The sequence below is a fragment of the Capricornis sumatraensis genome, chromosome 13, assembly GCF_032405125.1.
Source record: "Capricornis sumatraensis isolate serow.1 chromosome 13, serow.2, whole genome shotgun sequence".
NCBI classification, from domain to species: domain Eukaryota; kingdom Metazoa; phylum Chordata; class Mammalia; order Artiodactyla; family Bovidae; genus Capricornis; species Capricornis sumatraensis.
This window is the reverse complement of record NC_091081.1, coordinates 80,808,170-80,835,870: the sequence shown is the minus strand read 5'-3', so window position 1 is coordinate 80,835,870 and position 27,701 is coordinate 80,808,170. Positions and strand designations below refer to the sequence as shown.

The window sequence follows — 27,701 nt, the reverse complement described above, 5'->3', positions numbered from 1 at the left end:
GACTGAGGGAAAGTAAGGCTACAGGTTAGAAGACTAGTGAGGAGGTAGGAAAAGTGATACATAATATATCGTCACGATTAGAGGCCAGCACCAATCCTGCTAAAAATGACTTCTACTATGGATTGTTGTTGTTTAGTTGCAATCCAACTCATTGTGACCCTATGGACTGTAGTCTGCCATACTCCTCAGCCCGTGGGATCTCCCAGGCAAGAATACTGGAGTGGGTTGCCATTTCCTTTGCCAGGGGATTTTCCCAACCCAGGGATTGAACCTCATCTCCTGCATTGGCAGATGGGTGGATTCTTTACTGCTGAACCACCAGGGAAGCCTCCATTATGTATATAACTGTATTTTTAAAAGGTTATTGAATAACAGTCATAATCTAAACGAACTAATAAAAAATTAGAAGGCAGAAGTTAATAAAAAAAGAAGTATTTCTACTTTTCTTTTTTTTTTTTTTTCTTTTTTTTTTTTTTATTAAATTTTAAAATCTTTAATTCTTACATGTGTTCCCAAACATGAAACCCCCTCCCACCTCCCTCCCCATAACATCTCTGTGGGTGATCCCCATGTACCAGCCCCAATCATGCTGTATCCTGCGTCAGACATAGACTGGCGATTCAATTCTTACATGATAGTATACATGATAGAATGCCATTCTCCCAAATCATCCCGCCCTCTCCCTCTCTCTCTGAGTCCAAAAGTCCGTTATACACAGCTGTGTCTACTTTTCATCCTGCATGTCCATTACTTGTTTCCTCATCTATAAAATAGATTGTTATCTCTCTCATAAGGTTGCTGTGGGGATTAAATGAGATGATACATGCAAAAAACTTACAACAGTGCCTGGCACACATACACAGTGAGCTTTCAATAATCACTACCTGTTACTATTATTATATGCTCAAAAAAGAAAAGCAAGAGAGGCAGCATGGTATGACAGCAAGGACTAGGACATCAGTCGTGGGCCTTCCACGTTTGCTGTGCAGAATACAGTAATTAACCTAGCCTTTCTGCCTCCGTTTCCTCACCTGTTAAATGCAGAGAGGGAAGACATACAATATTTGTAGAGACACTTCTAGTTCTCCATGATTACGGCTTAAACTTTTTTAAAAAAATCTAATTCAGGTTTGTAATTTGCATGCGTATTTATTTGAGGGACAGTCTTCATTTTGTTTCATTTTAACCTTTATTTTGAATGTTTCCAAAAAATAAATTTCAACCAAGAATTTTCTATTTATGGTGACATGTTTGATTATATTTTGCTTCCTTTAGAAAGTTATTATAAAATGGCAGGTTGTAGCACAGTTTATGAATAGAAAAACTGATGGTTAAAAGAATGAAGCCGTTTTTTAAAAAATAAAAAAGTTGTGTAATTTTTCTAGTTATTAACCATCTGAGTTTAGAAAACCAAACTAACTAGTAAGGAAAATTTAGGAAGTATAAAGTGAATTTCCCATAGTATAAAAGCTTGTTGAACTACTAGGTGTATTATGGAACTAGTAAATAATCTAACATGGAAAAATCAAACTTTGGAAAAAAGTACTAACTTAGATAATTATTATTCACATTATATAAAAGAACTTATTTGGAAATCTTAGAAACTTCATATGAAAATATGGTTTACACATTTCATCCATAAAGTATATGCATAGAAGGTTTATATAAGTGGATTTACTATTTTTGAATCCTTCATTATATGTATATGTGACCACAAACACGTGTACAGTCAACCTTGACAAAGTGGAAGCTCTATTCTGAGAGGAAAGGTACTGCAGTAATAGGAAACACACACATCCATGGATGACATCTGTTCAGAATCAGATGTGGATTATAGAGGCTGCCTCTATTATCCACTGTGTGGACCACAGGTTCTATTGTAAAAAACAGTGACTGCATTTCCTATCCTGACTTACAAGACCATTCTGAGAATCAAATAAGAAAAACATATGTGGCTGTACTTTTCTAAACTGAAAAACACCATGAGAATGCCATACAAAGGTATTACTGTTGCCTTTTTAGTGATGCTACAAGCCATTCACTGCGTGCGTTCTGATCTAAGGTATCACATTGGTAACTCAACCCACAATAATGACATAGAAATCTTCTACTAGCATGCCCCAATTTTACTCTGGGCATTCATGGAAATGGAGTTAAGAAAAAACAGCATTTTTTTTTTAAGTAAAAGATGTGATCCTTGTCTTTGAAGAATTACAATTTAGTTGAGTAGACAATAAAACTTATCAACAGGGAAAAATGATAAAATCACAAAATAACTGAGACAGATTCTGGGCAGCATGCTAGGTGCTGGGAGGTAAACAGTGAGCACTCAGGCTCTGCCCCATGGACTTCACATTCTAATGGCAGACAGCCACCAACAAACAACTAAGAGTAAGTATGAGCAAAAGGAAACAGAAGTACAGGTACTCTGAAGGTATAGGAAGGGAAGTGAAGTTGTTCAGTCGTGTCTGACTCTTTGTGACCCCATGGACTGTAGCCTACCAGGCTCCTCCATCCATGGAATTTTCCAGGCGAGAGTACTGGAGTGGGTTGCCATTTCCTTCCCCAGGGGATCTTCCTGACTCAGGGATCAAACCTGGGTCTCGTGCATCGGGGAAGCCAATTTGGACCGGGGACAAGGGAGGTCTCCCTGAAGAAGTCCTGTTTACGTTGAGCCCTTAGCTGAAGGTAGGATGGAGGTAAATCTAACTAGATCTGAATAAGACTAAGAATAGGTCTGACTAGCGAAGTGGATGCCGCAATGTTCATTCCTGGAAGCCAAAGTCTGCATTTAGCTGAATCCCAGTGGTCACTGGACACCCTTCTATTTGCTCTGGTCTTGACTATGGGCTGCTCTGGTGGCTCAGATGGTAAAGCGTCTGCCTGCAATGCAGGAGACCTGGGTTCTATCCCTGGGTTGGGAAGATCCCCTGGAGAAGGAAATGGCAACCCACTCCAGTACTCTTGCCTGGAAAATACCATGGACGGAGGAGCCTGGTAGGCTACAGTCCATGGGGTCGCAAAGAGTCAGACATGACTGAGCGACTTCACTTTCACTTTGCCTATAGTTAGGTTAACATTTCCAATCCCTTTCTTGAAGCCTTCTGCTAGCCCTGCTGCTAAATGTAAAGAGACCACAGGAAAAGGCAGAGCCACCCTTAAGACAGCCTGCTCTCACCTATGTACCCCAACATCCATGTCCTACCTTTACGGATTTTCCTCCTTTCAGAAGGAAATCTCTTCCTAGCATCCAAGGCAGGACCTCCACTTAATGCCATGGATTTCATCCTTTCTCATCTCTCCAGGGATATTCAAGTGTTTGTTCAAAAACTAGCCACTGACTCCATTGCTTAACAGAATGAAGCTGAACAGTCCAGCAGTCAAGTCTCTTCAAATGTGACCTACTTCTCCAGACCCATCATGTCTACATGGTCATCATGGAGCGCCCACTCTGATTCGATCACTCACGCTTTTACCTAACTTGCCTTCTTCATACATTCATCTACTTAACAAATATTCATCTACTTAACAAATATTTACGGACCATCTCTCATGTTCCTGGCAATGGACTATTTCAAAACAGCTATGAAGACAGTGAAGCTCACAGAGGTTAATTCACTGAAACCACTTTCAAGTATTTTTTTAACCACAATCCACAGTAAAGAAATATATCTTCCGCCAAGATTCAATGTGTATATATGAGTATACATATATGTCTATATATTAACATTCAGTATTCACAATACACTGTATACTTCATAAAAAAGTTTCTACCCTGATTATGCGCAATGATCTCTGATATTATATATATATATTTTCAACTAAAAAACCCATGCTTGAGAGGCACAGATTGAAAACAGACTGCTAGATTGTGTCCTCTGTAATACTGAGTGCCTAGAGGGTCATTTACCACCATGAGACTGACGTGCTGTCCTTCCTGGCTCCTCCTCCTGCTGCTTCCATGGCATTCCCTGGCGTTCCAGAAAAAAAAGATACTTTTCTATGCTGCATGTTAGCTGACAGAGAGCAGCTGTCACAGTTTTATCATTATTTGTGGGGGTGACTGTCTTCCCCCAGACTGTGAGCACTGAGGCTTTAAACAAACACATTCTCTTTGCATCTGTCTCCTCTGGACCAAGCCAGGTGACTGGCACAGAACTGGAACGAAATAGTACAGGTTTTTTAATGAATAAGAAAACATCTTCATTCAGAATCCATTTACTTTTACTTTGGGAAAACAGTTTAATAAATGTGATGGTTTGGCTCCTCGTTCAGAGTATGTTCAAGTAATCATTTGTGGCAAAAAGAGGACTGCTATTCAAGGCAAGAACAATTGATGGCTGATAGCCTAATGGGCCAGAAAGCACCATTATTTCTATCACCTAAATATCTGCCAAATACATCCGCTCTGTCCATCTCCACTGTCACTGCAGATTCAAGTTCTGGCCTCACCACTTATGGTTAGGACACTTCAGCAAGTTAATAGTCAAGCCTTAATTTCCTTCTCTGAAAAAGGTGGATGACTACTGAGTCTACCTCATAAATGTAAATGTGAGCATGCTTTGTAAATCATACAGCTTAGTGCCTGAACACAGCAGAGGCTCAGTAAGTGACAGGTATTATTATTCATATTATTTTAAAATACAACCCACCATTTATTACCCATCTGAGTGACCCCAAGTTTTCAAACTAGCTTCCCTTGCCAGGCTCCCTTTCAAACCATGTACCATGGCAACAGTGGAAAGTGCTTCAAATTCCTGGACCGTGGTTAACTCTCCCAGTGGCCACACCCTGTGGTCTGGCAAATGGTTCAATGCCCTTGCCCAAGTGCATGCAGCTCTGCGTCACTGTGCTGGGCTGGCTGGCTCCATCCTCCAGCAGAGCCAGTTATAGCTGATGGGCAGCCTTCCTCACTCAGCTGACTATCCAGAAGCCAGTGCCCTTTTCCTGATAGCTAGTTCCAGAAATAATTGGCTGGCTGCGCTACTTGGCTCAGAAAACAGAAGCCTGTCAGTTTCAGGCCACTCAATCAATAGCTACAGTAGTGATTAGTTCTGAGTGGTGTTAAGACTCAGCATACATCCTTCCTAATCTTGCAGGGTCCCTGGAGTTTGCCTATTAAGACAGCGAGCTAGGGGAGTGGAAAGAGAAGACGGGGAGGAAGAAAAAGAGAAGAAAGCTAGATGGTGAGATAGATGTCAAGAGTCCTGTCAAGTGCCTGAACAAACTCTCAAAGTAAAGAAGAAGGATCTTGATTTTTGTTTATTACTGAGTCACAAGCACCTATGTGAATCACTAGCTTGATAAACACTTATGCAATGGATAGATCAATCTATTAGGTTTTTTTGAAAGGAGATTCTATTTCCAGTTCTAAAGAGAACCTCCTAGACCTTGCCCCAGATAAGGGCATATCAGTCTTCAGCTGAGGGCTTGTTGAGGAACCTTGAACTTGTGTGATAAAGGCCCAATTTTGGCCAGACTTGTTCCCACCACCTAGTAAGGGGCTAACAACTTGTTCTAAAGTTCATTCCAAAGGCACATGGCCTCATTTAGATATTTCATTATAATCTGACAATTCTTTGAACACCATTTCCCATTTACCCAACAGCTGAAAGCAACACTGGTGGTGGGGCTGCAGGACCCAATCTGGAGTCATTCAGTCTTCAGGTTAAGAATGATCTCACCAGGGTCACCCTCCTATGGATATTCGGGTCAGTGGAAAATTCCTAGACAATCTATTCTATCACATGGCAGTAGAAGTCATGTTAAGTCTAGGAAAATGTTATTAATACTTCAATCTTTATACAGAGGCTAGTATTTAAGACTAAGCTAAAGAGGCTTCTGTTTTCCTTAATGTGTTTTAAAGAAAACATATTACTATCTTGGAATCTTAGAAAACAGGCCTAATAGAGAATTAGCATTTCTAAAATGTCTATCCACATCATTATTAGATAAGTGAGTTTTCAAGACCTTTCAAATATTTTCTTCAACATGCTATTATTTGTGGTTTATTAAGTGGATATTTTTCCTGGTTTAGAAAAAAATGCTATATGATGCTCTTACTTGCAAAAAAAGAAAATTCTTATAGAAAAGAAAAATCCACAGTGACTGTCTAAACCTTGGCAGATCAAAAAAAATTTTTTTAAGGAACTGATTTATGTAGTCATTATACACAAATCACATTTTCCATGTAGGAGATGAAATGAACATAGAATATTTTTATGTGGTATGAATGAGGAAAAATTCTTCACTGGACAAGACAGAGATATACCTTATCTTTAAGAATATTTAAAAAATTCTCAAGAATAGATGAAATTATACTTAGGCCTTAAAGCATATCTGGAGGAGATGCTCCATGGAAAAACAGAGAGGAAAGCTCCATGAAACCAACAGGCAACGACGGGCTGTCACAACTCCGAAACAATCACTGATGGGTTAAAGGGCCATCCACGGAAAATGCATCTCTAAGTTGAAGGGTGTTAGAAAATTGACTTAGAAAGAAAGTCGAATAAGTAATGGAGCAAATACAAGGAATTTCAGAAAATTAAAATGGAAGGCATTTAAATGTGGACCTAAGCCTCCAACTGTATATTCTTTCATTCTTCATGCAAGACAACAAATTCTGCAGTGTAAGCAATGGAGACCTTAAATTCTGATGGAAAAAACAGCATTAGGCACAAGACCCAGATCATGGTTCAACCCATCCATGAAAGAGAACAGCAAAGAGAGAGCACAAGTGCTCCGGCTACTGCAGGGGAGCATGTGAGCCCAGCACCAAGTCCACATGAGCATGGCGCCTTGTCAGTGGGGCCTCTTGAGCATGGTCAGGACACCCAGAAAACACCCAAGGCTCCACAAGCCACCAAAAGGCAAGGCACGTTTTTTCTTTGGCACATGGATGGTTTATTTTCATGTTGGCATCTGTTAAACATTCACAGAAGAGCTGCCTTATTTCTTCAGGGCAGTTCAATAAAAGATGTTTCCCCACATGTGTGAAATCACGGTCACATGCTGCATCACCTTAGCAGAGGCTCCGACTGTAAACACAGAACCATTTCTCATCGCAAATAGGTGTCAGATTCCCATTTGGAGAGAAAAATAGATTTTAAAGAATATTCTTGTTACATTTTAATACCTTCAGTGTTTAGTTGCCTGCCTGCTTCTCTTCACAATATGAACTGCTCCAAGAAAGACAGAAACTAATGACCCGTTCAAGGCTGTAACCCAGGCCCCCCAGTGTTCTCCCAGCTGTGCTTTCAGGTTAACTGGCGCAATCGCTCCCTCTCCCTTTCCTGTCACCACCACACCCTCTACTCAGAGGCACAAGCGACAGCATCTAAGTCCTCCCCACCTGCCCCCACAACATCTTCTCTCAGCTACTGACATCATCTATCATCAGGAAAATCAGAGTCAGGGGAGGGACCGGACTGACTACCCAGATGGCAGATGGGAGCAAAATATTTGGCCTTTCCTTAGATAATTCTTTGGAGTTTAGCTGCAAAAGTCAACCTCAGTGCTGAGGGTGAAGCCAATTTTATGTGTCTCTACCTGCTTGAAGAAGCAAAGAAGTAACTTTTTCAGGCTTTCAACCCAGTCTCACCACAGTCATCTGGGCCTGATGTTTATGATTACTAGTATTTGCACAGTGCTTTGCAATAGATAACTTTTTGATACAAGGTTGCATCTGATCCATGCAACAAATCCATGGGACACTCTGATCCCCACTTTACAAATGAGGAAGAAGAAATTCAATTACTTGTCCAAGGTCACAAAACCAGTTAGTAGTTAAGTTTGCACCTAAATCTAGATTTTTGGCCCCAAATTCCCTGAAGATTAAAATGAGGAAAAGAATGTATCTAAGAGGCACTGGAGTAAGACACTGGCCAAGGCCCCACGGTCCTGGTCCTCACAGAGCTCTCCCTGGGGAGAGAGCTCCAGCAGTAACTCCTCCAGGGCTCCTGAGCACTGCCTGCCTGCACGGGACGGTGCTGGCCTATTAGGCGCTTCTTTCTTTGTTCCGGTAGGAAACTCAGACTGGACTCAAGGACCTACTAGGTGTCAGGTTGTTTGGAGGATATGAAAGATTAGTAAAGATGGGCCAGGGGGCCACAGGTTGAGGAGGGAGGAGGGTTGAGGAGTGGGTGGCAAAAGGGTTGGAGAGCAGCACACATGAAGATCCCAGAGGACCATGGCTGGAGACCATGAGGCAGGAGAGAGATGAGAGTGAGCTCAGAAAGGGAGGCTGGGCAGGTGAGATGGTGCCCCGTAACCAAGCACAGCAAGGCCTCTCTCTAAAGGCAGGGCAAGGTCTTAAAGGCTTTTATGAAGGGAATGACATGGTGTCACCATTCTTCTGGAGAGACCATTCTGGATGCAGCCTGGAAAGCGGAGTGGAGGGAGCAAAGCTGACAGGAAGAGTGGCTGGGAGGTATTGATGGAGCCTCAGTGGCGTGGGCTGGGATCATGCTGGTGAAAGCCAAGAAAAGGAGGATGTGAGAAACCACTGAGGAGTAGAGTCCACAGAACAGGGTGACTAGTGTAGAGCTGATGGGAGAGAAAAAGACATCAAGGATGCCTTCAAGCTTTCTGGCTTGGGGAACAAAGCAGACAGCAGTCTTTCACTGAGGTACAGACCCATAAAGCACAGGAGAAAACATGTTGTTATAAATAAGTGCACACAATACACAATGCTGAATTTACCTAAGATCCAGATGTTCTCAAATACTTTCACGGAAGAATAATGAGCCAATTACATATGAGTGTTAACTATTAAAAACAAGCTTTAATCGGCAATTCAAAAAAATTACTGCACATACAAAAGTAACAAAACTATGCTTCTTTTAAAATATTCTAAAATTTAGACTGATGATTCTACAACAAACACAAACTGATTTTTATTGTAGTGGTATTTATTTCCCCGAGCTCTTTGGTGAACAGATCTCTAGATAGCAGACTTAATAGGAATTCAACGCTAACCCTCATACAATTCCTATACTTCTATTCCCTTCATTACTGACTAGCTTTGGCTTGGTCCACAATCCAGCCCAGAGGCAGAGTTCTGGGGCTGAAGAAATTAGCAACAACTTCTTAGATAGTCTCTCTTGTACGGCACCTCCCATTTGAGCTTATCTTCATCTGCCATCGATTATAAAAAAGAGATCCTCAATTAAGAGTGGAGGCTAAATTAATTGCATCTGGGGGTGAGGGTAGACTGTCATGAATGCCTTAACACCCTGATCTACTATATTTACACAACAAGGCTTGAGGAAAGGAATCTACTTTCTCTTTTTGACAATACCCTTGTCCTGAAAGGCAACATCATTTTACAGTTAGTATGCTCACAACGTAAGTGATAAGAACCTTTCTTTACATGCAAGAACAAATAGACAGGTTGACTGGGAGATCCTCCTCTGAGAACCTCAGAGAAAGAGTGACAAAATAATTTCTGTAGTTTGCACACACACACACACACACACACACACACTCCCATTTCCAACTCCTTAACCATTATCTCGGTGGTATCTTCCATTTCTGTACTTACTGGTTAATCTGTTCTTGCAACTGAGTTAGGTCAATTAAGATGTACAAAAATAATTTTAAAAATTTCAAAACTGATTTTTGGTGTGGATATCACTAGGAAATAAGCCAGCAGCATTAAAAACTTTTCCAAAGTTTTACTTATTTCCCTGTAAATATTCTGGGGTTGCAAAGAGCACGGTTGGCCTCTAAACAACGGACTTTACTGTGAGGCTCCAGGTGTGAGCAACCCATCTCAGACTGACACTTTGTCTGTATGATTGTAGAAATATTTCTGGAAGAATGGAAGACGGAAGTGGCAGCTTTAATCTGGTGCAAGAGAGAGAAACACTGTGCTACAGCAAATGACTTATAATGGTAAAAGTGAAAGAAGACATATCAATATGGTAAGCTTTCTTAATTTCAGAGCAAGTAACATTTTGTTCTTCGGTTGTTCTGTGGTCTGAATAGATCTGAAACTTCTGAATGGTTGTGAAGGCTGAATTATTTCCTGTCCTTCAACTCAATCTCTGTTGAGAACCTCTTATATAGAAGGTGTTGCTGTAGCATAAGGATGCAGGGCATAAATAAGATTTGGTTCTGGCCCTCAAGAGTTCAGTCTAATCTACAGAAAGACACTGGATTTATTTTAAGAGATCTCTTTTCTGTCCTTCCCATTAAAAAGGAAGAGAAAGATTTACCCCATCCAAATACAATGTGCTTAGAAATCTGATGAGGAATTCTACTCATGCTGAAAAGAAGCTAACATACACCATTAAAGAGTGGGAATAAAACTATATCAAAGCATTTAACATTTGGGATTAATTACAGAACAAAGACATATTCTATTCAATCTACTTAAAATATGTAAGTTTGTAACCTTGTATTTCAAAGTACACAGATTCTGATTCACCTTCTTATGGTAGCACACAAAAAGGACATCTAAATGCCTGAGCTCACCCATCTGCTACACACTTTGTCTGGAAAATGGCACTATTTGTGTTTATAAAAATGGAGCTACTGATAAATATCACTGTGAATATCAGATTCCAAAGATGAGAATTTTGTGATTCATCTGACATACAGCTGTCAAGAACTAAGTTTGGCTGGATTAAATACTCAAGATATGTAAAACTGCAATATTTTGTTATTTTTTCCCTTGTCCTGAAACTACAGAGTAGCTGCTACACAACTTGTCTAGCCTGTCTAATTTTGGCACCACTGATACAGTAAAAGACAATTCTCAATCAGGTATAGTAATACTGTAGACTTTAACTACAAACCTATTTAAACAGTTGAGAGAGGAAGAAAGGTTTTCCTGTAGCTGGACAAGAATGAAGGCTAGGGGTGGGGGAACCCAATAATTCTGGAAAATCTCACCCAGGACGCCCTCCATACAGTCACGGAATGGTGCCTAAGTACTGCCTCCAGCAACAGAATATATTTCCTAGCACATCACAGTCTGGGAGCAGCATCAATTCTGCTTGCAAGCCATATCCAAAAGGGAAGGTTCTTAGTGGTTCTGCTTTCAGCATATCTCAAGGACTAATTAAATCCTCATTACTACCTTCTAATTATTCAAATACTATGGGATTACACTAAGGAAGTCCCTGCTGGCATACTAGATGAAAAGGGTTAAATAACCTATGTTGATTTTGAGAATCCAGATCTAGTTCAGACCTTCAGAAAACCACTAGCACCAACATGAATATTTAACTAGACACCACTGTGAAAATTAAAAGGGAATTCAATTAAAAGGTTTTCAAAAAATTAATTCTGAACCTCTCTACATCTGTCCAAATAAATAAGCCTTCTCGAAACGTTTTCACCTAATTGCTAATCCAATAAACTAGAAGGGCATTTGCTAGTTTCATTAAGCTTAACATTTTACAGAGGTTAAAAATGTGATCATTTTGATGTTAATAATAATTATACTTATTTATCTACTCAGATGGCCATCCTATATTCCCTGCTAGAAAACAGGACAATCTACTAGGAAGCCATTCCTTACTGCCCTTTTCAAATTTTAAGATACATATGTTAAAGATTAAGAAATAAGGATAAAGTGAATCTAAACATGTTGGCTACAATTTTCTTGTAAAATATATTTCCGTATTTTAGGGTTATCTTAACTATTCTTCCAATGCCTTAGTTCGTATAATTCATAGTATCTGATTTTTTGGGTGAGAGCATGTTGTTATATGAGGTCTAGACAGAAAAGATTTGGTTTAAATAAAAATCAATGGCAATACTAAGCTGAAGTTTTGACGTTTTAAAAGAACAAACATCAGTAATGAAAAAGTTAATACCAAAGAATCTGAACTAATATTTTTTTTATTCACTTAGTAAGAAGCATCACATAGTATGCAAACAGGAGAGTATAAATCAAGTTTTATACTGGGAAGTAAATGAAACATAGAGGAGACAATACTACATAAGGATAAAGAAGTCAATAGATCTCCAGAGTGTCTCCCTCCTTCCTGTAAATTCTAATGGCCATACCCACATACACCTTTGTAGATGGGAAATAGCAAACTATAGATACACTTATTTTTGCCTGCACACAATGTGGGAAAATGAATTTGTGACTGCTGCCTTTTGATATACTTGACACCAGGACCACCAAAAGGGGGTGGGCATTGCAGGGCCCCAGGTCTAGATGGAGCACGGACTCTGTGCTTAACCTCGGGACAAAGAGATGGCCTTGCTGCTGCCAGCATGGTTTGGACCCTAGGACAGCCTCAGATTTGCAAAATTCTCAACAGGATATGTAATTTATTAATAAATGTTCTTCCTGAATGGGAATACAAAGATCAAACCCCCAAAATGACAGCAGAGCAAGACAGCAACTTCTTGAGCCTGAAGGGACTGAGTACCAGGGTGGTAGGTCAGCCCAGCTGACCCCCACAAGGAGTGTGGGAAGGACCCAGAATGTTGCACTCCACAGGAAAGCATGCTTGTTTTGTGCAGGTGTCTCTGGGCAAGTGTGTTTCTGGATTCTCCGCCATTAAAGTAAATCTATCTCCTATGGGTATATTAAAGAAAATGTGTATAATTGTGGAATTTTACTCTCTTATAATCCTACTTGTTAAAACAAGTAAGTGTAAAAGGAAGTGTTTAGCTTGGTTATTTTAGCACTCAGCAGTACAGAAGCTGTGCCTTATCTTGTCTATCAGGGTCCATGGTTTCTGAGAAAGAATACATTTTAAAAAATAAGATGCTAACTGAATACATTTCTTTCCTCTTCTTTCATTACTTCCTTAAATAAGGGGAGAGGGTATATAACTTATAAAGGTATAAAGTAAGTCAAATTACATGGGAATCAATACTGGGGAATTTTATAGTAAAGGCTTTCTTAGATTTACTTTGCACTATCTATATTGTTGGTACATACCAAATGATGGTAAAACAAACAAAAAATGCTTTTCATTATTGTATCAAATTATTAAAATGATTTGTCATCTGCCATTAAAACACATGATCAAACGTTATCAGGTAGGAGCTAACATATCTTCCTATATTTAAACAAATAAAGTCATTAAAAAAAAAAAGTACTTGCTACCCAATTTTAGAGGAAATTTAACTCATACATGGCAAAGCGCCATCCAAGGGATGCACATGGTGCCTCCAGCACAGGCTCAGGAAAGTTAGAAGAGCACATTCATAAAAATCAATTCAGATTTAGCAAATTATAAAAGTCGTCTTTTACTATTTGAAGGAAATGGTCATTAAAACTAGCCTGGTTGTCAGTTATGTATCCACTACTAGTTACCAAAATCACACTATACATAAGAGGGGGAAAAAACCCAAACATATCAACAAGTGGTTTCCATGCAGTAACACCAGAGGAACACCTTGGATTTTGTCTTGCAAATGTATTCATTTAGGTTAAAAGTCTGATTTAACTAAATTTCCTGTCATCTTGTCCTTCACATTTGGCATTCTACACTTTTAAATTTCTTAAATGTGTATCAGGTGGAAGGGGCTGAAAAGACACCGGAGAATGTAGAAGAGGGGTTCTTTTTCAGTTTGTAGCAATAAAGGTTTATTGTAGGATTTCCAAATAAAGTACCTCTTATCTTCTGATGCTTACAAAATAAGCAGAATTCTCCCAGTAGGAATGATGTTACAGGTTTATGGTGAAAATGAAACAACAAATATCTTCATTTTAGCTCTGGGGCACTTCCTTGACCCAGTACCACAAGGTAGGTACAACTGATAGCTACAAAAAGGGAGTCTGGGGAAACTCCCACTGGCTTGGCTCCAGTGCTCCTTCCAGAAGTGTCTGTCATATTTCCCAGACAACAGAGTCATAGGGGAGTTAACACAGAACAAGCGATTTATACAGAGGATGTGACATACAAGACCAATTTGCAGAAGGCCACAGAGGAAAGTTTATAGAGAAACAAATACACACATCACACAATGATTAAAACACACTATAGCATCATTATAAAGCAGTGGTTCTCGAGTATGGTCCTTGGACCAGCAGCATCGGCAGCACTGGGGAACTGGTTGGAGATGTGGATTTTCTGATGCAGAATCAGAAACCTGCAGTGTGGCCTAGCAATCCAGCTTAACAAGTTCTCCAGATGATTCTCATGCACTCTAAAGCTTAAAAACCATTACTACTCCATTATTAAAACATATCGTACTATTTTGATAAGGGAATTAAAGTATTAACTGCACATTAAATAAGTTAAATATGTAAAGGTATTAGAAGTTAAAATTTCATTTTATTCCTACTAAACATTCATTTTAACACAAATGATGTAGAGATAAGGGTAATCCATCTCTTTATTGGTAAAACTTTCTAAATAACACGTTGCTGAGTTTTTAATATGTAAAATAAATGAAACTTCATCTAATTAGAAACAAATTATCATCTTTACAACTCATATAGAAATAATTATAAACATTAGGGGTCAGGAGCTTTTAAATATTAGCTACCAAGCCAGCAACTTTTGTCTTCCTGGCAAGTGACAGAGGAAGGGGAGTGAAGCAAAGTGGCATCTCCACTGCGGGGGGCGGGGCAAGGCTTGACTCGTGGGCAGCAGGAGGCGGCGGCCGGGCACAGCACTAGAGGGAACAGCACACTTGTAAATCCCGTCTACACTCACCGGGCTAGACCACCATCTCCACCATCAGTAAGAGTAACTTTTCCGCCAAATGGGGGAAAGAAGACAGAAGCAAACCGATGAAGGACTAAGGCCTCAGTCAAGGCAATAATATATGGCGGTCAACTTGCAGAACTGAGTGAACGGTCAGAGTCTGCAGATGCGGGACAACCTGAATGCTCAGGAAAAGCTCACATTGCTTTTTCTGGCTCTGACACAAACTAGTCTCTGAGAATGAGAAGGTCATATAGAACCTCTACGGTCCTCAATTTCTTTATTCATAAATTGAGATGAATGGACTCTACAGTCTTCCAGGTTAGCTCCATTTCTAAGATCCTACAGTTCTACAATATAAGGTTTTATCATGCATTAAAAAATTTACTGTTAAATATCATGGGATAAGTAATTGATCAAAACAGCTAAACAGATGCACTTTACCTCATTAGGATCAATACCAAAATTCAATGATTAATAGTCATTTTTACACAGCTAGATCAAATATCAGACTGCAGTCATGTTTAAACTATACTTCCTGGTTCTATGTGGACACGCAGATTCTCTGGAGCTTGAACTGGGATTTGGTAAAACCACCCAATCTACCAGAAACCACCCTTCTTTTCAGTATTTATTTTTATATGTAGGTTCTTAGGTATTTCTTTCACCTGATGAGAAAATATAATAGCCTTAAAAAAAATGTGTATAAGCAGGTACATAGGTAAGCAAACTCACTTAAACCTTATATACTCAAAACACAAAGGTATATAAGATATGAACTGAAGACCAACCTCTTTCCTGTGGCATTGGTGACTGGCTCAAGGCAGGATGAGAACTGGATTCTGACTGGCTCCCAGGTGGCTGGGGGGGCATCTGACTTCCTGTAAAAACACAGGAGAGGAAGTGGGGATAGGGAACCCTCTGCATTAATATTACAATTGTGTAAAACCAAGACACAGTTAAATGTATTTAATCTTCATGATCACAAAAGGTATCACTCCACAAAGAAAAACATACAGCTCAAAGAGAGTGATATTTTATACTTTTTTCGTAAAGCAAAGAGGAAGCATGCATAAACATATTTATCAAATCACCTCCTGAAAAGTTCAATTTTCTACTGTATGAGTTCCCAAATTCACAAATCAATCTACAAGCTCAAATCTCTTGACCCACACTTCTACAATACGTTTAACAAAATCCCAGAATGATGAAGTCAATTCAGTCAATTTTTTAGAAGTTCTAAGTCAATCATAGATTCAACAAAAACTTAGAAGGAAAGCTCAATTAAAAGACACAACTATAAAATATAGTGTACATTATCACTAAAGAAGAAACACTATTCTCCATCTTTTAATCTTTATTGCTAACAGAGCAATAGTGTCTATTTACCAACTATTTGATTTCCATTTAATTTTTGCTTTTTGTCTTTTCAAACTATAAGTAAGCGCCATGAGATAGGAATCAAGTTGTTTACTCCTTTAGTCCCTCCATCAGCATAACAAATAATTAATAAATTTTGTTATTTCATGGTCCTTAATCTGAGAATAGGAATTAAAGCAAAACACTTTAATTAACTTTATTAAATTAAAACAAAAAATTTTATTTTATTAACTAAAGACAGACAGTGAATTATATGAGGTCTAGAGACATGATTTTTTAATTTAAGAACAATCAGCTCACTTTCCGCCTCAGAAGTATAGATACATTTCTGAGTAAAAGTATTATAGAGTAACAAAGGCAGACGAATTTAGCATAATCCTCAAAGCACTGTTTAACTATTCATTTACTCTTAGACATCTGCAGTAAATTAGTATTAGTACCAAATAAATAAAGCAAAAATACTTACATTTGGGTAAAAACAACTTCTAGGGTAAACAATGCCATCAACTTGGCTACAGATACACAAAAGTTGCTGTATGTCCACTCAGGGTCACGTGCTTCCTATGAAATACCCTATGGCCCCTAAGCTCCAGTCCATTTAGAAATTTAAAGCACTCTGCAGCCAAATACTGACTTTTTAAAATGTCACTGGGGAATCAGTTGCAGTAAGATAGTAAGTGCTTACATACTAATGATTGTTTCTACATGACAGACTGAATTCATAGACTCATGACAGTAAAAAAAACCAAAAAACAGAAAACAAAAAACCAGTAATTCTATGTTAATACAGGATACCACTGCTTACACTATACATGCCCCAGGCACTGCTCTTATATACCATATTTCAAGTAAACATAAAAAAGGCTGTAAGAAAGCTCATGAATTTATAAAATACTGCCATATCTAAGCAGCACTAGTGGTTGTCTGGTGCATTTCTAAGAGATCTCTCTTTAAAGCTATGAGTTATCTACTCATTTACTAAATCTGTCCTTTAAAGAAACAAAGAGTCTTTTCACGGTAATGATAGACTTGCCCAAACTGTTTTAAATTCTCCGTTTGGTTTCAATCCCTGTCTTTCCATCAGTAGTTTCATAGTTACTAAGAAATAACTTCATCTCCCATTAGCATAGGTATAAGCATAGTCACAGCAGATGACTGTGACATGATCGGAAAACATGTTTGAGAAACATAATACAGATGATCCATTTCTGTCCACTGTCCATATAAAGACAACAATTCAGAGCTTCTTGAACCAACCTAAATAACTAAACACCTTTCGAACCATAGATTTCTATATGTCATATGTACGATGTTAAGTAAAACCTTTTAAACAAAGTGTGGTAACTATTTTAAAAGAGAATGTTTTCATATGTAGTAAATAAACCAAATTCATGAGAAGGCTGTAATAGTAAAACTAAGTGTTTAAAGAAAGTCTCATTTTGCCCCTAGTCTGTGTCTATGATGATGTAAGCACAACGTGGTGATGTAAGCACTATCTGTGAGGTAGAACAAATTCCACCACTTCACACGGAGGTATTCACTCTTCAATGGCTATGTACACAGTACTGTCCACAATTTTTCATGCAACTAAAAAATGAAACATCAGTAAATGACCTTAATGTCTGCTTTTGCCAACTTAAAATTCGAAGCACAAGTTTACATTAAAATTTTTTACAGAGGAGCTCTTATGTGTAATTAATTTAAGACTCAGAGTAAAGCTATAAAGCTAGTACAAGAGTGCTGTGCTCAGTTGTGTCCAACTCTTTGCCAGACTCCTCTGTCCATGGGATTCTCCAGGCAAGAATACTGGAGTGGGTTGTCAGTTCCTCCCTGAGGGGATCTTCCCAACCCAGGGATCGAACCTGCACCTTTCACATTTTTTGCATTGACAGGTGGCTTCTTTACCACTAGCACCACCTGTATAAGGGGCTGTCGTATATCCCTTAGCCCACCTCTCCTAGTGATCACATCTTATAGAACCTTTATATAATTATCAAGAGGAACTTAAAATGGTAAGAAATTACTAAAGATATTTGAATTTTACCATTTTTTTCCAGTCAGTGCTTCTTTTTTCCATTCTAGGGTCTCATATTGCATCTAGTTGTTATCTCTCTTCGGTCTCCTTCAGTCTAATCTGTCTTTCCTTACATTTATGACCTTGATGCTTTTGAAGAGTTCAGATCAGTTGTTTCGTAGAATGTTCCTCAATTTGGCTTAGTCTGTTATTTTGTCAGGACTGAAGCAAGGTAATGCATTTTGGGATGTGTATGATAAAAGTGTTGTGTCCTTTTTAGTTCATTCTACTAAGAGGTTAATGACATTGATGTTTCATTTGTGGTGACTTTTGCTTTGATAACTTGGCAAAGCTGTTGTCTACCAAGCTCCAAAAAACAGTTACTGCATTTTGCTCTTTGTAGTTGATGAGTATCTTAGGGGAGATATTTGAGACTCTGCAAATCCTGTGTCTCCTCAATCTTGCACCTACTAATTTTAGCATCCATTAGAGAATCCTGTCTGCAGCATTTATTACAATGGTGCTTGCTAATGGTAATTCTTTATTTCCCTCTTTCCTTCCACATTTGTGAATGGGAATCTACTATGAGGAAGAATTATCTCTTCTCCACTTGTTTAGATATTTATTAGACTGCTTCTATCCATATGGACTCAATGTGGCAGACACATCACAGAATGACTTCCAGTGAGTCAAATTCTTATGTAATCTCCACTTTTTCACTGAGGGCAGAACCTGTGACTTGGTTTCTAATCAAAGAATATAACAGAAGTGATGGGATATCATTTCTAAAATTATTTTATATGGCAAAGTTAAAGGGATTTTATAGACATAATTAAAGTCCATAATCGGTTGACTTTGAAATAATCAAACGGGAAGTAACCCTGTGAGGCCTGATGCCAAGAGAGGGCTTAGGCCTTCTTTGAGCTGAAGGATGCTCCCGATGGCCTTGACAAAGTAAGCTTCTATGATGGGAACTGAGCTGCACGGCAAGGACAAGGCAGCCTCTGGAACTTCAGGGCCTCACTTCTACAAACACTAGAAACAAATGCTTCCAAACAGTCTGAATGAGACTAGAAGCAAAGTATCCCTGAGTTGAGCCTCCAGATGAGTATGAGACAACCCAACACTTGGACTGGAGCCTTTCAGCCCTGAGAAGTGGACTGAGTGAGGCTGTGACTGGACTTGTGACCGGGAAAAACGTGAGATTAATAAATGTGTGTTGTTTTATGCTGCTAAATTGTGATGATTTGTCATACTGAACAGAAAACTCACACACTCATGGATTAAAATCCAATTGTGCCATTATTTTGTTGCTCAAATTGTTCCAGCTTTGACCATTAGAAGCTCCTTCAAATCTTTATTTTTTAGAAGTCACAAGGTATTCCAGGTTCATCTTTTATTTTCCTCACCCCAGTCCTATAATCAATCACCTCTCTTCAGAGCTCTGGTTCTTTTTAGTGGAGAATGGTGTTAAGAGACTAAAATCTGGGCATTGGGCCTGCTCATTATTTCTGAGGAGTTACTGCTTCTAGCCTCTCTCGGTGAAGAGATTATGTACACCAATGTGTACATATATACTCTACACCTCAGTATTTGTGTGTGTGTAAAATCGTGAGTTTGGGGCTTCCCTAGTGGCTCAGTGGTAAAGAAACCACCTGCCAATGAAGGAGATGCAAGAGACCTGGGTTCAATCCCTGACTTGGGAAGATCCCCTGGAGAAGGAAATGGCAACCCAATCCAGGGTTCTTGCCTGGAAAATTCCATGGACCGAGGAGTGTGGTGGGCTGTAGTCCACGGGGTTGCAAAGAGTAGGACATGACTGAACAACTGAACACACACACACTATTGTATTTGGTTAGCTAGTATTTTCCTTAGGATTTTAACACTAGGAGAGGCTTTGAGGGAATTTTTCTAACTAAAAATAGCTTTTAAGAACTAAATCAAAATAATCATCAATTAAACATCTGAAAGAACAAAACATTAGGATTTTAGTTTATAACAAAACTGAGAGAGACAGGCTAATAGGTATACTTTTGGTTAATTAGCATACATCTAGTAACATATAACTTACAGTGGATGGCCTGAGACATGAATATATTATAGCCTGGTATACTTCATAGACCAAGATGGTGGGGCAGTCAGTACTCACAAGTTTAAGTTCTGTTTCTTATAGGCAGCACAGTCTTAACACTCCCCATAATTGTTATCTTACTTCTCTGTATCATTTGTCCTATTCTCACCAGAACATAAATTCTGTGAGTACTGAGAACTCTGTTTTTTTCCCCTACTATAGGCTTTGAACCAGACATATAAGTAAGCATTCAATAAATATTTGTTGATTAAATAAATGTGTGGCTGACTACTCCAGAAACCAAGTGCAGACTAATAGTTAGATCTTTATAAGTTATCAGTGATCATGTAGCTTTATCTTACTATTCCAGAGTAGGAACAGGCAAACTTTTCCCTATAAACTGCCAGACAGGATACATTTCAGGTTTTGCAGGCCATATGTTCTCTGTCTCAACCATTCAACTCAGCTGCTGTCGTGCAAAAGAAGCCACAGACAACATGTAAACAGAGCAGCATAAATAAAACTTTATTTACAAAAACAGGCGGCAAGCTGGATTTGGCCCAAAGGTGGTAGTCACTGATCCCTATTCTAAACTACAATATCATTAAAGAAACATTCAAGAACACTTGCTCAGAAAGCCAGTAAATATTAAGTGGCATTTATTAACAACAGTGATGACTTAGAAAGCCAGCACACCCTCCAAACTTAGTAAAGAGGCCTACATAAATATATGCCAGTAAGAATTTAGTTTGTGCCCTCTTCCAATCAGATCTAGTATAGGGTGCCCTGGATTCCCCAGCACTTAATTCGAGTGCAGTTCTAAGATTTAAATGACAAGTGCATTTAGCAGATATATTTTTAGAGAAGCAATTCCTTGCAGTTTTATGCTCCCAACTTTTTTTGGCCAGACTGAAACAAATAAATCAGAACTACTGATCAGATGCAATCATATTTAAGTTACACTCTATCACTGTTGTGTTGGGGCAGCAGAGAATAAACATGAGATAAACAGGATTTCTACATTAATCATTTATTGAGGCCAAAATTTACCTGGGTTAATTCCTTTCTAAATTACTATAGCATACAACTACAGGAACTCAGTAAGAACAAGCACACTAACTCTGAACTACAACAGCCTCTGGCAAGCAAATCATTCACCTTTTAAAAAGTAATACCATGCTATCTCTAAATAATACTAATAGACAAAGAAATACCCAGAAATCTCATTTTTCAAAAGTGGTTGTGGCCAGGAGAAAAGCATTTCTTCCCTTCACACTGTTGTCGCTTAAAAAAAAAAAAAAAAATCAACCTAAGATGGATTTGGGCTTCCCTTGTGGCTCAGCTGGTAAAGAATCCACCTGCAATGTGGGAGACCTGGGTTCGATCTCTGGGTTGGGCAGATCCCCTGGAGAAAGGAAAGGCTACCCACTCCAGTATTCTGGCCTAGAGAATTCCATGAATTGTATAATCCATGGGGTCACAAAGAGTTGGACATGACTGAGTGACTTCACTTTCACAAGATGGATTTAGTCAACCAAGGTGGAATAATGATATAATTAATCAACAGGGTAAATCTGGAGTTTTAATGACAGACACTACCAGTTCTCAACTTTCCTGCCTCGAATCCATTCTCCCTCTCCAATTTTACTACATTAACCGACACTGGGAAAAAGTGGATAAAGACAGAGCAACATCTGGAAAGCATATTTATCTGTCTTAACAATTTCTTATATAAACTGGAGATGGTTTTACTTGAATGTAAAAAATGACATTAAAAAAAACCTCTCCGTACTTACTGTATACAAGGCATTGTACTAAGTGATATTTCACCATTAGTATTTCAAGAGGATTGGCTTCTTTAAATTAACATGAAATGACACATTGACTCACAGAGACCTTAACGATTTTGTTAGCCCATCTTGCTCAATAAAGATCGTTAGGGTGTGCGGGGATCATGAGGTGTTAGTGACAAACACTTGATCCTATTCATAATTTATTTTTTTAAATTAATAAGGGTAAGACAGGCTTGTTAGGAAACACATGACCTGCAAATTATGTGAATTAAATTGCCAGCTGTGGCTGTTGTTGAATATTGAGAAGAAATGAGGAATATTTCCATTTTGTGAATAATTCTACTATGACCACATTCTTTCCCGGACTGCTGCTACAAAAATCAATATATATTTTATAGTTTTGAGCAATTAGCAACTGAATGATTCTCCCACTTTTCAAGAAATCTTGGTAGTCACTAACTTTAGTGAGGAGTTGCTGCAGTTTTTTCTTGAAAGCACACATTGTAAAAATTACTGCTACCAATTACAAATACATCACAGTCATGATCAACTTTCATTTTGCACTGTCATTCATTATTCAATTCTGTGCATCCCAAACTAAGACACTGGGTTGCATTTTTCTAATACATCCTCATACTTCATGTTATGGAAATCAGCTCTCTCAAGCAGAACATGAGACTCCTCTGCCACAGTTTGACTTTATAGATTTTCTGGAGGATATAATTTCTTATATTTTGCAGCTACTTCTCTTCATTTCTAAAACACAAAGTACTTGTTGTTATTGTTCAGTCACTCAGTCGTGTCTAACTTTTTGTGACCCCGTGGACTGCAGTATGTCAAGCTTCCTTGTCCTTCACCATCTCCCAGAGTTGCCCAAACTCATGTCCATTGAGTCAGTGATGCCATCCAATCATCTCATACTCTGTCATCCCCTTTTCCTTCCGCCTTCAATCTTTCCCAGCATTGGGTCTTTTCCAATGAGTCAGCTCTTCACATCAGTTGGCCAAAGCACTGGCATTTCAGCTTCATCATCAGTCCTTCCAATGAATATTCAGGGTTTATTTCCTTTAGGATTGACTGGTTTGATCTCCTTGTAGTCCAAGGGACTCTCAAGAGTCTTCTCCAACACCACAGTTCAAGAGCATCAGTTCACTGGCGCTCAGCCTTCTTTAAGGTCCAACTCTCATAGCTTTGATTAAATGGACTTTTGTTGGCAAAGTAATGTCTCTGCTTTTTAATACACTGTCTAGGTTTGTTATAGGTTTTCTTCCAAGGAGCAAGGGTCTTTTAATTTCATGGCAGCAGTCACTGTCCACAGTGGTTTTAGAGCCCAAGAAAATAAAATCTGTCACTATTTTCATTGTTTCCCCATCTATTTGCCACGAAGTGATAGGACCAGATGCCATGATCTTAGATTTCTGAACGTTGACTTTTAAGCCAGATTTTTTCATTCATCTCTTTCAACTTTGTAAGGCCGGACCCCGGGGCCATGATGGGCCGCCCCTCCTCTCTCCCGCCGGCAGGTGAAGTCCCTAATGGAAGGAGCCTCCCAGATACCGGGGACCAATGGCAGCACACTTCGCCAGCTAAAGCCGCCCCACCCCAGCCACGCGACTACTCCGCCTGGCGACCTATCCGAACCCGCGTTCACTAACCTTACCTTTTTGGGCGATCTGGCCTGACCATCCCCCACAACGAATGCATATAAACCACTCCCCGGCACAGTCCGGACTTCCTCGACCTGCCTCGATAGGGTCCGGGAACCCCGCCCAGGAGTGCTTTCCCATTAAAGTCTGTTAGACACTCTTTTTGGTGTCCTGGTCTTTTACCTAATAACCTTCAAGAGGTTCTTTAGTTCCTCTTTTCTTTCTGCCATAAGGGTGGTGTCATATGCATATCTGAGATTATTGACATTTCTCCCAGCAATCTTCATTCCAGCTTGTGCTTTTTCAAGCCCAGTGTTTCGCACGATGTACTCTGCATATAAGCTAGGTAGGCAGGGTGACAATGTACAACCTTGATGTACTCCTTTTACAATTTGGAACCAGTCCGTTGTTCCATGTCCATTTCTAATTGTTGCTTCTTGACCTGCATACAGGTTTCTTAGGAGGCAGGTAAGGTGGTCTGATATTCCCATCTCTTTCAGAATTTTCCAGTTTGTTGTGATCCACACATCCAAAGGCTTTAGTGTAGTCAAGCAAACAGAAGTAGATGTTTTTCTGGAACTCTCTTGCTTTTTCTATGATCCAATGGATGTTGGCAATTTGATCTCTGGTGCCTTTTCTGAATCCAGCTTGAATATCTAGAAGTTCTCAGTTCACGTACTGTTGAAGCCTAGCCTGGAGGATTTTGAGCATTACCTGCTAGCACATGAAGTGAGTGCAATTGTGTGGTACTTTGAACATTCTTTGCCATTGCCCTTCTTTGGGATTGAAATGAAAACTGACCTCTTCTAGTCCCATGGCCATTGCTGAGTTTTCCAAAATTGCTGGCATACTGAGTGCAGCACTTTCACAGCATCATCTTTTAGGGTTTGAAACAGCTCAGCTAGAATTCCATCACCTCTACTACCTCGTTCATAGCGACACTTCTTAAGGCCTACTTGACTTCGCATTCCAGGATGTTTGGTTCTAGGTGAGTAATCACATGATTGTGGTTATCTGGGTCATTAAGATCTTTTTTATATAGTTCTTCTCTGTGTTATTGCCACCTCCTCTTAATATCTTCTGCTTCTCTTAGGTTCATACCATTTCTGTCCTTTATTATGCCTGTATTTGCATGAAATATTTCCTTGGTGTGTCCAATTTTCTTGAACAGATCTCTAGTCTTTCCTACTCTATTGTTTTCCTCTATTTCTTTGCAATGCTCACTTACAAAGGCTTTCTTATTACTCCTTGCTATTTTTTGGAACTCTGCATTCAGATGGGTATATTTTTCCTTTTCTCCTTTGCCTTTTGTTTCTCTTCTTTTCTCAGCTATTTGTAAGGCCTCTTTACAAATAGCTGATCCTAACACAAAGTATTGGTTAGGATCTTTTCTTTGCTGTGATAAAGGACAAACATGATTTTGTTTATAGATGGCAATGGTGGATAGCATGGTGGGCTCCATATCTACGGAAATCACTGAACATCTTATCTATGATCATATCCAAATCAATGTGATTAGATAGTGCAGTTCTGCAATGCCAGCAGCAGAGACTTCCCTGGTCACCTTTATAGTAAACCAAAATACCTGCATAATACCTAAGAGCAATGGTGTGAGTGAAAAATGAGCTTTCAATAATCCATAAATTCAATGAATGTCCTAGATTTGGCATTTATTTAGATGTTTTAGAAAATCCATAAATTATTTTGAGTATAGCATCTCTCTGTAGGTGTCTCCTGTTTAATCTGTTTCAATAAAGGGAAAAATTTTTTACTTATTCAGATTCATGAAGCCAGCTACCCCAGTGTGCTCCAAAGCAGACATTTAAAATGTGGAATCTGCTCAGTGTGCAGCTTAGTGCTTACAGTGAACAGTTTACTAAAGGACTTGACTATGGACTCCCAGTTCTTACTAATGTTTGGTGTGTTTTAAATAGGATCTCACTCTTACCAGGAGGTGCTCTATCAGGGTAAGGAAGGTGGAAAGCCAGCTGTGAACAGGCTGTCAACACAATACCTTACTGTGAACCAACTCTATCTCACACTAGAGTAGTATAAAACAGAAAGGAACACTTTCCTCTACCTGTACCCTCCAAACGGGAACAAAGAGCCATAGCAACCTGCTCCCTCAACTTCAAACAGGGAACATGAACCTTGGATGACAAACCTTTCTATGTCTTATGGTTCAAAAGTTCTTTCAAAATAGGGTAAAACTTTCCTAAGTCCTTACCCAAGAAATTGCAAACTGTTGATGTGTCACTGGTTCCTGAAAATAAAAATCAGTACTGAGAGGCATAATATGTGTACTTCTAAGGCATGAAGGTAATGAAGAAATCCCCAAGAACACGACAGAACTCTTACAAGAACCACATATCTTCACTCCAAACACGCAAATACCTGCTGTACTGTGTTTCCAACTATCCCCTCCACTGTAGTCTCAGGTTTATGAGTCTCACTATTAACTTCACTGCTGAAGTCCAACACAGAGTAGCTGCAAAGGCCTATCACCCATTCTACATAAAAATTATGCCCTCAAAAGGTTGTACTATAAACTCTCTGGGTTTTGTTTTTTGTAAGCTTGCTATTATACATTATTATTTCACTTGGCCCACTGGATTCAAACCAGAAGTTTTCTAATTGCCCTCTGGTATTAAGTACTAAAGCTACCTAATGTCTTTCCAAAGGAAGCCCATTGGATAACCTCACTACATGACACTCATTAAAGTCCTTTTGGGTAGACATTTTCCTACAAAGAACTGGAGGTAAGAAACTAAAAGGCTCTCTCACAAGGCGCATGGTAAGTCAAGTAAGGGAATACGAGGTAAAACAGACTATTCAGTTCAGTTTCAGTCGCTCAGTCGTGTCCGACTCTTTGCAACCCCATGAACTGCAGGATGCCAGGCCTCCCTGTCCATTACCAACTCCTGCAGTTTACTCAAACTCATGCCTATTGAGTCGATGATGCCATCCAACCATCTCATCCTCTGTCGTCCCCTTCTCCTCCTGCCTTCAATCTTTCCCAGCATCAGGGTCTTTTCAAATGAGTTAGTTCTTTGCCATCAGGTGGCCAAAGTATTGGAGTTTCAGCTTCAACATCAGTTCTTCCAATGAATATTAAGGACTGATGTCCTTTATGACTGACTGGTCGGATCTCCTTGTAGTCCAAGGGACTCAAGAGTCTTCTCCAACACCGCAGTTCAAAAGCATCAATTTTTCAGCACTCAGCTTTCTTTATAGTCCAACGCTCACATCTATACATGACTAGTGGAAAAACCATAGCCTTGACTAGACGGACCTTTGTTTGCAAAGTAATGTCTCTGCTTTTTAATACGCTGTCTAAGTTGGTCATAACTTTCCTTCCAAAGAGTTAAGTGTCTTTTAATTTCATGGCTGCAATCACCATCTGCAGTGATTTTGGAGCCCCCCAAAATAAAGTCTGACACTATTTCCACTGTTTCCCCATCTATTTGTCATGAAGTGATGGGACCAGATGCCATCATCTTAGATTTCTGAATGTTGAGCTTTAAGTCAACTTTTTTACTCTCCTCTTTCACTTTCATGAAGAGACTCTTTAGTTTTTCTTCACTTTCTGCCATAAGGGTGGTGTCATCTGCATATCTGAGGTTATTGATATTTCTCCCAACAATCTTGATTCCAGCTTATGCTTCATCCAGCCCAGTGTTTCTCATGATGTACTCTGCATAGAAGTTAAATAAGCAGGGTGACAATATACAGCCTTGATGTACTCCTTTCCCTATTTGGAACCAGCCTGTATGCAGGTCAGGAAGCAACAGTTAGAACTGGACATGCAACAACAGACTGGTTCCAAAGCAGACTATTAGACTTTACTATTTCGATCTCTAAAATCTTTAACTCAAGATAAACCAGAGCCCTAAACACATACAGGAAATTCTCAGCACTAAAATGTAACATTCTTAGTCTGGACTATTCCTAAAAGACCTATAAGGTGTGAGAGAGGGGCAGGGTCTGATTTTACTGAGGCATGATTTTCAGTCTTGTACTGCAGCTGTTGAGGGACCTGAGCAATGTGGCCTAACCTGGGTGCTCACTTTGTTCCCACTGCCATTCGGTTCAGATCTTTACTCCTCCAATTCTGGTCAAGTGATTAAAAACTGTTTCTTTGTGAGAAATATCACTAAATAAAAGACAAAA

General features: G+C 39.2%; 1 protein-coding gene across 1 annotated transcript in view; it reads right to left on the bottom strand.

Moving 5' to 3' along the window:
* ARID1B (AT-rich interaction domain 1B) overlaps positions 1-27,701 on the bottom strand; it is a 419,926-nt gene that overhangs the window by 79,680 nt on the left and 312,545 nt on the right. The window contains exon 6 of the mRNA XM_068984869.1: positions 15,419-15,508. Coding sequence (XP_068840970.1) covers positions 15,419-15,508 — 90 coding nt within the window. The remainder of the gene's footprint in view (positions 1-15,418; positions 15,509-27,701) is intronic.